The 11,072-nt window shown below is 37.9% G+C and overlaps 1 protein-coding gene across 2 annotated transcripts in view; it reads left to right on the top strand.

Annotated features, from left to right (window-relative positions):
• The first annotated feature begins 8,885 nt into the window (after positions 1–8,885).
• The window catches only part of CDKL4 (cyclin dependent kinase like 4), a 55,834-nt gene continuing 53,647 nt past the window's right edge, over positions 8,886–11,072 (top strand). The window contains exon 1 of one of the 2 annotated variants that reach the window (XM_023216409.1): positions 8,886–9,121. In XM_023216409.1, the coding sequence (XP_023072177.1) occupies positions 8,954–9,121 (168 nt within the window). In that variant the 5' untranslated portion in view covers positions 8,886–8,953. The remainder of the gene's footprint in view (positions 9,122–11,072) is intronic. The other variant, XM_023216410.1, reaches the window with a different exon arrangement.

Here is an 11,072-nt window from a genome sequence, read left to right as displayed (position 1 = left end):
TCCTTTTAAATCTTAGGTTCAACTTCTACCCAAAGAAAGCCTGTTGGAATTTCTATAAGGAATTAATTTTTTAAAATTTTGTTTATTTTGGTTTTTTAGACACAGAGTCTTGCTACATTGCCTAGGCTAGAGTGCAGTGGCATAATCATAGCTCACTGTAGCCTCTAACTCCTGGGCTCAGGTGATCCTCCCACCTCAACCTCCCAAGCAGCGGAGACCACAGGCGAGGGCCACTACACCCTGGTTAATTATTATTATTATTATTATTTTAAGAGATAGGGTCTTACTATGTTGACCAGGCTGGTCTCAAACTTTTGGGCTCAAGCAATCCTTCTGCCTCAGTCTCTCAAAGAGCTGAGATTATAGGCATGCACCATCACTCCTGGCCAGGAATTAGTTTATAGATGAATTTATGAAAAACTGATGTCTTTTGAGTTTTCAAATCCACGAACATGGCATTTTTCTCCTTTAATTTAGATCTTTAATTTCTTTCAATGGTGTTTTGTAATTTTCAGTATGCAGGTCTTATACTTCACTTGTTAAATTTATTCCTGAGTATTTTATTCATTTTTACATTAATGTGGATGGAATTGTTTTCTTTATTTTCAAATTGTTTGTTGCCATTATATAAAAAAAAATTAATTTGCATATTGATCTTGTATCCTACTGCATTGCAAACTTGGTCATTATTTCTAGTAGACTTTTCATAGATTCATTAGGATTTTCTGTAGATAGTATCATGTCATTTCTGGATAATGACAGTTTTACTTTTTATTTTCTTTTTTAAAAAATTGTTCATATATATTTAACACTTCATTTAATAATTGTTTATTTTATACAGACAGGGTTCTTGCTGTGTTACTCAGGCTGCTCTCAAAATCTTGCCCTCAAGCAATCCACCCACCTTGGCCTCCCAAACTATTGGGGTTAGAGGTGTGAGCCACTGTGCCTGGCCTTACTTTACATTTTCAATGTATATGCCTTTAATTTCTTTTTCTTGCCATATTGCACTGACAAGAACTTTCAATACAATGATAAATAAAAACAGTGAAAGCAAACATCTTTTTTTCGAGTCTTAGGGGTAACACATTCAATCTTTCATCATTAAGCATGATGTTAACTGTAAATTTTTCACAGATACCCTTGAGGAAGTTCCCTTGTATTCATCATGAATGAGTGTTGGGTTTTGTCAAATTCCTTTTCTGTGTGTACTGACGTGATCATGTGATGTTTTTCTTTTATTCTATTAATATGGTATTTTACATTATTGATTTTCAGTATTAAACTCACTTTGCATTCCTGAGATAAGTCCCACAGAGTCATGGTATATAATCTTTTTTATGTTTCCAGATTTGGTTTGCTAATTATTTTATTAAGGATTCTTGTGTCTACATTCATGAGAATAAGCTGTGTTCTTGTGATTTCTTTGTCTGACTTTCTATCAGGGTGATATTGGCCACATCGAATGAGTTGAGACATGTTCCCTCCTCTTCTATTTTTTCAAATAGTTTGTGAAGGATTGATATTAATTTTTCTTTGGTAATGTTTGGTAGTATTTACCTGTGGTGCTATCTCATCCTGGGCTTTTTCCTTGTGGGTAGATTTTTAATTGCTGATTGAATTTATTTACTTGTTATGGTTGTAATACGATTTCTGTTTCTTTTTGAGTTCATTTTGGCATTTTGTATCTTTCTAGGCACTTGTCCAACCAACTTAACTAATTTGGTTGCATAAACTTATTTGGAATATTGTCTTTTAATTTTTTTAAATTTATGTAGTATGGTCCTAATTTTGATAACTTTTCTTTCTTTTTTCTTGCCTACTCTAGCTAGAGCTTCACTTTTGTTGATCTTTTCAAAGAAACAGTTTTTGTTTATTGTTTTCTATTGTTTTTCTGATGAAGAGTCAGCCATTAAGCATATTGTTGTCCCCTTGTATATGAATAGTTCTCTCTTTTCAAGATGTTGTCTTTAGCTTTCAGTAGTTTGGCTATGATGTATCAAGGTATGGATTTCTTTGTGCTTATCCTATTTGGAATTCATTGAACTTTTAAGACCTGTATATTAATGTTTTCCATTAAATTTGGAAGGTTTTGGCCATTGTTTCATAAAATATTGTTTTCTGCCATTTCTTCTTACTCCTCTCTTTCTGGGATTCTCATTGCATGTATGCTGATACTATTGATTTTGCCTCCATTGGTCTCTGAGGCTCTGCTCATCTTGTTTTTCTTCTTTCTTTCATTTTGACTATTTTTTATTGGTCTATTTTACTGATTCTTTCTTCTCTCATCTCAGATCTGCTGTTTGTCCCATCTACAGGATTTTTCATTTCTGTTATTTTTTTTTTACTCTAAAATTTCCATTTGGTTCTTTTTTTATTTTCATTTTTCAGATTGAAATACCCTCTTCATTGAGTCATTGTCATCATATTTTTCTTTAATTCTTTAAATTATAATTTGCTTTATTTGAACTTATTTTTAACAGCTGCTTTGAAGCCTTTGTCAGTTAAATCCAACATCTGAGTCTACTCAGGATCCATTTTTATTGACTTTATTTTTTCTGAGTATCAGTCACACTTTCCTTTTTCTTAGCATGTCTCCTAATTTTTTTTTTCTTTCTTCTTCTTTCCTACTTCTGCCTAAAATCCAGTTTTATCTCCTAATTTTTTTGTTGAAAACTTAACATTCTGGGTAATATTATAGCAATTCTGGTGTGTTTGTTGTTGTGGTTGTTGTTGTGGTGGTTGTTTTGATACAAGGTCTCACTCTGTCTACAAGCTGGAGTGCAGTGGCATGAGCATAGCTCTACTGTACTGTAACCTTGAACTCCCAGGCTCAAACCATCCTTCTGCCTCAGCTTCCTGAGTAGCTAGGATTACTGGCATATACCACCACGCCCAGATAGTTTTTAAAATCTTTTCGTGGAGACCGGGTCTCACTGTGTTGCCCAGTCTGGTCTTGAACTCGTGAGCTCAATCAATCCTCAGGCTTCAGCCTCCTAAGTAGATGAATGGCATTTTTTACTCCCACCTATTGCCTATTTGATTATCAATAAGCTTGTTCATCTTTCTTTACCTTTTCAATCTTTTAACATAATTTAGTTGCATTGCTTTCTACTTTGTCAGAATTTATAATATTTATTTCTTATTCTTCCATTCTTGTTTCTACCTTTACTTTGGTCTTTAAATATATTAAATGCTCACTGTACATCCTTTTACTGAAATTTTTCCAGTCAACTCTTGGTTGGATGAAGGCCTTTCACCAATACATTCAAGAGGACTATGGATACAGTATTCCTTGAGTTCTTGCATGTTTTAAAATATCAGCTGGGTGTGGAGGCTCATGCCTATAATCCCAACATTTTGGGAGGCTAAGATGGGAAGATCGATTTAGCCCAGGAGTTTGAGACCAGCCTGGGCAGCAAACCAAGACCCCATCTTTACAAAAATAAATAAATAAAATTAGCCAGGTGTGGTCCCAGCTACTTGGGAGGCTAAGGTGAGAGGATTGCTTGAGCTTGGGAAGTCAAGGCTGCAGTGAGTCATGATTGCACCACTGCACTTTAGACTGGGCAACAGAGCAAGACCCTGTCTCAGAAAAAAACAATAAAAACTTTTTTAAATGTTTATCTATAGCTTTACGCTTGAAGGACACAGCTTGACTAAATATAAAATCCTTGGTTTTCATTTTCCCTTGAGTTTCATTAAGATGCTGCTGCACTGTTACTTTGTAGTGTGCATTGCTCTTGATAAGTCTGATGTCATTCTAATTCTCTTACATTTATTTAATCTTTTTGTCTGGAGGCTCGGAAAGTGTTTTCTTTATATTTGATTGTTTTATTCAAATATGTCTTGGAGTTGGTTGTTCTGGGTCAGTTTTCCTAACTACCTAGTGGGTCTTTTCAATATATATAATTAGATTTTATTTTATTTCCAGAAAATTTTCTTGGATTATTATTTCAACTATTGATTCTGTTTCATTGTTTTGTCTTCTTCAGGGACTCCAGTTTTACATATGTTGGGACTGCTTTTCCTGTCTCCATTTCAACTTTCTGTCTAAACTTTTACCTTTTTTTCTTCCTTTTAATTCTCATAATTACTGTTCTGCCTTTCTTTAATGCCCCAATCAAATTTTCACGTGAATCTATTGTCCTATCAGCATCTCATAATTTAGTCATTTCTGAGATGATTTTGTCTTTTTCTGATGATTCTTTTCTGAGTTCAATCAACTATCTTTTTATGTCTTTTAATCCAAATCTACACATCAGTAGCCAAAAGAAAAAAGTAAAAACATAGGCCAGGTGCAGTGGCTCATGCCCATAGTCCCAGCACTTTGGGAGGCCAAGGCAGGTGGATCACAAGGTCAGGAGACCATCCTGGCTAGCACGGTGAAACCCCGCCTCTACTAAAAAATACAAAAAATTAGCCAGGAGTGGTGGCACATGCCTGTAGTGCCAGCTACTCGGGAGACAGAGGCAGGAGAATCGCTTGAACCCAGGAGGTGGAGGTTGCAGTGAGCTAAGATCGTACCACTGCACTCCAGCCTGGGCAACAGAGCGAGACTCTGTCTCAAAAAAAAAAAAAAAGGAAAAATAAAATGTGTGTATATATATATTCTTAAATAATTTTCGTCCACTTGTGATTTTACTATTTGAATTTCTCCTTCAGAGTGGCTTTTTCATACCTCCAAATAGTGAGAGGATATTTAAATCAATTTGGAGTGTTTGTGTTGGTTTTCTTTTGCTTCATGGTTAGATTTTGTGTGTGGTTTTTTTGTAAATGATTTTCATTAACTGAAAATTTTGGGTTCTCATTTCTTTTTTCTTCTAATAATAGCTTGTATAGGGATGGCTTTCCCCTGTTTCATTTCTCGGGCAGGTTTTGGCTGTTAGTAACTGACTATCATCCTAGGCCGAGAGAGTCTTTTCTGTCACTGTAGTAAAATGCAGTTTCTTTCACTGATGACACTTCTTCCCCATCTTAGTGATGATGGGAGGATTCGCATGTCCTTCAATTCAGAATTCTCTTTTGTCTTGCAAGATGCCAAATTTATCCCTCTTGCTTCTTTTTCCCTTCACTGTCCAGTTTCCAACAGGTGTCTTTCCCTTCCCTCTTGTCCTTTTATTCCCCAAAAATGGTGTGACACTGACTAGTGCCACCTTGATACCCATGTACTTTTACACCCCTTCCTTGTAGTGAGTGCTCTGATCTACCAGGACACTCTTGGGGTATTTTTACACTTGTGATGTGTTTTCTCTTTGGGAAGGAGGTGATCTTAAGTCTTTCTTAGGCCCTTCTTTTACTCTTCTTGCTTACAGCTTTTTAGATCTCATCCGTCTCATATCGTTGCCTTCTGCCAAGGTTTATAGTGGGAGCTCAAGAGATAACCCCTCCAGAATTTAGGCTTTTCTTTTCTTTTCTTTTCTTTTTTTTTTTTTTTTTTTTTTTTTGAGATGGAGTCTCACTCTGTCACTCAGGCTGGAGTGCAGTGGCACAATCTCAGCTCACTGCAACCTCCACCTCCTGGGTTCAAGCAATTCTCTTATCTCAGCCTTCGGAGTAGCTGGGACTACAGGCACGTGCCACCATGCCTGGCTAATTTTTTGTAATTTAAGTAGAGATGGAGTTTCATCATGTTAGCCAGGATGGTCTTGATCCCCTGACCTCATGATCCACCTGCCTCAGCGTCCCAAAGTACTGGGATTACAGGCGTGAGCCACCGCACCCGGCTAGGCTTTGCTTTTCTGCGTAAGTTTGTAGAGTCCTCTGTCTTCTTGTTATATTGAAGGCATTGGATTTATGTGGTTTTATTTGTCCTGGTTGATTTGTATTGCTTTGTGGAAGATATATGAAGAGATTAGGTTTAGGCAGCAGTCACTGTCCTTGGCTACCTCAAAGCCCCCCACCATGTGTACCTTGACAAGCCATTTAGGCATAATGTGGAGCATGTTTGTGAACATTGGGTATGGACAGAGGATAAGAAAGAAGAGAAGGCCTTTGGTTTAGAATGTTCCAATTTTTAGATGATTCTGTCCATTCATGTAGAGATGTTCATCAAGCAGTTGGGTAGTTGGTCTGGATCTCAAATAAGAGAATAGGAATTACTGCCTCCAGAAACTCTGTTACAATCCTGGTAAGCTGGAATTAGAGCTGTAAATTCCAGAAAGGAATTTACAGAAATTGGTCTAATTCCAGCTTGCATACTCAGACTCATTTTCCATGAACATATAGCAGGGCTTTTGAAAACAGAAATATTGAGAGGTTATTAGGGGAGATACTATTTTCTGGAGCTTTATTTTATTGTATTTAGCAGTTTGGTTGATGTAATTACGAGATCTAAATATTAGCCTGAGGAATAGTCGTTACTGAATCTGTTGAGAAAAAAGAAAAAACAGAAATCAATAGATCAAATCAACTATCTAGAGGGAAATAAGAAAATAATGCATAAATTAAAACTTCATTATTAAGCTTTTTGTCATATTTATAGTTTCCCCCAATAACTGTAGTACTTATCAAGTAGGTTAAATTAACAAATCTATACAGTTTTATACCAATAACTTTATCGCATTTTATTTTAGAGACAGGGTCTCACTCTGTCACCCAGGAAGTAGTACAATGGTACAATCATAGCTCACTGTAACCTCAAACTCCTGGGCTCAAGTGACCTCCCACCTCAGGTTCCAAAAGTGTTGGGATTACAGGCATGAGCCAATGCTCCCAGCCAGATGCTAATAACTTTCTAAAGCAAATTCCCAGTTTCTCCTACTCTCTTTCCAGCCATCTATTACTATGCAAATGTATGCATGCTCACATCTAAATATCTTTAAAATAATAATACCTAGGTAAAAATACAGTATAACTGATAGGGTTTTCAGAACATAATCTGTGATGGATTTTCCATGTGTTACTTGAGTGTGTATGCTCGAATTTTCTTTCTTTAATAACAGAAAAAATCAAATTCATCCCCCCTTCCAAAAAAAAGCAGCACTGTAAAAAATAGTATGTCAGTAGTCATTTTATCCAGGTAAACATTTTTCTCCTTGTATATTTTTATGGTGGCAAGTGGAAGTAGATGATTTCTTTCACCATTGAGATAATCTGTAGATGGAAAAGACAATATTATTAGAGAAGTTTTTAAAAATGTGTACTCATTTGAAACAAGAGAAATTGGTAAGTAGTCAACTCTTTCACTTGACATTTTGTTAATACCAAGACCTGGATAAAGTGGTTCTTCGAATTATACATTCTTTTTGTTTGTTTGTTTTTGTTTTTGCTTTTAAGACGGAGTCTTGCTGTGTCGCACAGGCTGGAGTGCAGTGGTGCGCTCTCAGCTCACTGCAACCTCCACCTCCCGGGTTCAAGTGATTCTCCTGCCTCAGCCTCCCAAGTAGCTGGGATTGGAGGCCGGTGCCACCACACCCGGGTAATTTTTTGGTATTTTTAGTAGAGACAGGGTTTCACCACGTTGGCTAGGCTGGTCTTGAACTCCTGACCTCAGGTGATCCACCTGCCTCGGCCTCCCAAAGTGCTGGGATTACAAGCGTGAAGCACCACGCCTGGCTGAGTTATGCATCGTTTTGCACTTAACTGAGAGGCTGTGTAATGCAATGATTAAAATTGTGTTCTTTGAGATCTCACTGCCTGGGTTCTAATTCTGTATTACCTTCACTGTGTCTTTTCTCATCTGCATGATTGGATAAAAATAACACCTACTTCATAGAATATTAGTGCAGATTCTATGTAATTTGCATAGGACAATGTTAAATGCCATTATTATTGTAATTGTTATTAGGTTATATTAACAAGATTCTGCTGGATAAAGTGGGGTGGGGTTTTTGAGGCGAATTAGAATTTTTCCATTTTTAATTCTTAAACTGATTTATTTAAATATGTTGACCTTAGTCATCATTTAACATTTACTTCGGTCACCAAAGCATTCATTCAAGAATGGATGACACAAAACAGAAAAACCCAGTATTTCCATAGAAATCACTATAGATGTGAAAGAATTCATGAAGAATGAATGCTTTTTGTGTGCTTATTATTTTCTTTTGGGGCTAAGAACTTAAGAATCTGTTCTTCCATGAAAATAAAAGCTAGGAGCAATAAATGCCCTGAAAGGATTTTGTTATTGTTTTGACTTTTTGAGACAGTTGTTGCCCAGGCTGGAGTGCAATTACTGAATCTGCCCAATTTCAGCTGGGTTCAAGGGCCTCCTGAGTAGCTGGGATTACAGGCATGCGCCACCACACCTGGCTAATTTTGTATTTTTAGTAGAAATGGGATTTCTCCATGTTGGTCAGGCTGGTCTCAAACTCCCGACCTCAGGTGATCCGCCCACCTCGGCCTCCCAAAGTTTTGGGATTACAGGTGTGAGTCGCTGCGCCTGGCCTGTTTTTGTTTTTAAAGGCTGCTTTGTTCAATGATCCACGCTCCTTCTTCTCTCCACCAGGTGGAAGTATAGCACTTTTTGTACCATATCTTCTTACACAACGCCTCCTAGTCATTGTGTATGCACTTGGGTTAGAAGAGAAAAGATAAACAGCGTATTCCAGAGTATGAAAAGGTCCTTCAGCTGGATTTTACAGCATTATATTTCGGTTATTTATTTGAGGATAATGAAAACAATAGATGGGATAAGTTTCTTTTCCACAAATTCTTTTAATTCAACTGAGTTCAACATAGAACAATTGTCAGAAATAGCATATGAAATCTTTTGATGGGTGGAAGAACTGCAGAGGACTACACTAAGAAAATAATATCCAAATATTTTTAAGTGGATTTCCAATTAACTGATGAAAATAAACCTTTGGCATCTGGGCAAATTGGTTGTATATAACCTGTGAGAACATTGTCTTTTATAGCTTGATGAAGGCAAGTCTACCTTATTTTCCAGGTGTAACATTGTACTGCAAGTCAATCGCTAACAGTACTAATTTAAGTCACTTCGGCTGTAATGCGGAAGTATGAAAAATTAGCTAAAATTGGAGAAGGCTCTTATGGGGTTGTATTCAAATGCAGAAACAAAACCTCTGGACAAGTAGTAGCTATTAAAAAATTTGTGGACTCTGAAGATGATCCTGTTGTTAAGAAAATAGCACTGAGAGAAATACATATGTTGAAGGTAAGTTAACTTTTTTTTTTTTTTTGAGACGGAGTCTTGCTGTGTCTCCTGGGCTGGAGTGCAGTGGCCGGATCTCAGCTCACTGCAAGCTCCGCCTCCCGGGTTCACGCCATTCTCCTGCCTCAGCCTCCGGAGTAGCTGGGACTACAGGCGCCCACCACCTCACCCGGCTAGTTTTTTGTACTTTTTTTTTAGTAGAGACGGGGTTTCACCGTGTTAGCCAGGATGGTCTCGATCTCCTGATCTCATGATCCGCCCGTCTCGGCCTCCCAAAGTGCTGGGATTACAGGCTTGAGCCACCGCGCCCGGCCAGTTAACTTTATATATATGTAAAATATCATGGTATTGAGTGAAATATGCATACTAAAATTATAAAGAATTTTAAAGTTATTTTTCCCCATTGGACTTAAATTCCTTTGTATCAGCACCTTTGGGTAATAAGTTGATTATCACTTTGGACTTTGGCCACTCTGATTTTGTCTGATGTGTATGAATGCAGCTACAGATTGTTATATTGAAAAGAACTTTTATTCTTGTTAATAAATATCCTAAGTCCACTCACCCCAGTGTTTACACTTGCCCCCAACCTCGTCCCTCCTCTGGATGTCCCTCCAAATACTTCCCCTACCAACCAGCAACTGAAAGAGCACCTCCTGGCACAGAGAGTCAGTCCCGCAGGACCGCACCAATGCCCTGGTAGGCATTGACATTCATTGGTTCCTGCCTGCACTGCACCCCAGGTTATTAGACATGCTGAGTATCACCCCCAGTGATGTATACATTTTTTACATCAAGGTTTTTGTTATAATTGTTTTCACTCTGATAAGATTTGACATGTAAGATTCTTAAGTTCTCAATGTAAATTTTTTCTTACGCTAAAAATCTTACACTTTTAGAACTATAAGCGACCTTAGACATGCTTCTTATCCAACACCCGTATTTTCCACAGAGGAAACGGAGGTCTGGGGCAGCACTTCTCAAATGTTAATAATGCGTTGGAGTCCCCGGGGACCTTGTTGAAATGCAGATTCTGAGTTGGGAGGTCTGGGGTGGGCCCGAGATTCTGCATTTCTGAGTGCGGAAGCTGCTGGTTTGTGGGCTACACATTACGTAACAAGACCCTGTGATTTCAAGGATATACAGGCAACCTTCATTTTTGACATGTCGTCTATTTTTAGAAAATCCCCAGAAATTCAGTTTGTAAGGGGGGGATAATAATTATAACTAATAATTATCATATTATCTCTCATTTTCAAATATTATTTCCCACAGATTTCCTCAACTAATACATACTAGGGTTTTGTTTGAAATACAACTTGATACATAGAGTCTTCAGGAACACATCCATCATGATTTTTAAAAAAAGTTCACTATTACCTCTCGGCCAGCAGAGGGCGCGCTGGTCAGCTCGCCAGCTCTGGCACCCTCACTGAGCTAAGCTGCAGGGCGGGTCTGAACAGGGCAGTGTGGCTTTCTAATAAAAATAATGCTTTTACCTGTCAGCCTCTCCCTCCCAAGTCTTCAGATCAAGTTAATGCTCAGGTGGTACCTTCTGCATTACAAGTGCCCCAACTTGAGAATGAGGCTCTAAGGTCAAAAGTAGCCTGATTACTACTCAGCTTGGTCTCTGATGAAGGCCCTCAGAATGTCAGAATGTCCATCTTTCTGCTTTTGGTATGTTGTGTCCATGTATGCCCTGAACAGCTCCTTCTGTGATCAATCGACCTTACTTTCCTCACATAGTCCTGTTATTTAAATTGTGTTTGCCTCTCTCTCATTACTACCTGTTTTTCTTTAGTCAAGTTACTGTTTTCCTGGGCTAGGTTAACTTCATTTGCAAAGGAGATATAAATTGCTGACCTACCCAAAGACAGGAGATTGGACCAGGTTTAACCTGGACATTGCATCAAGCTGTAGCATCTGTAAATCTTTTACTCCCCTAGTAGAGACC

Source organism: Piliocolobus tephrosceles, chromosome 15 (assembly GCF_002776525.5).
Source record: "Piliocolobus tephrosceles isolate RC106 chromosome 15, ASM277652v3, whole genome shotgun sequence".
NCBI lineage: Eukaryota > Metazoa > Chordata > Mammalia > Primates > Cercopithecidae > Piliocolobus > Piliocolobus tephrosceles.
Note: the sequence above shows the minus strand (reverse complement) of the source record. Positions and strands in the feature narration are given on the sequence as shown.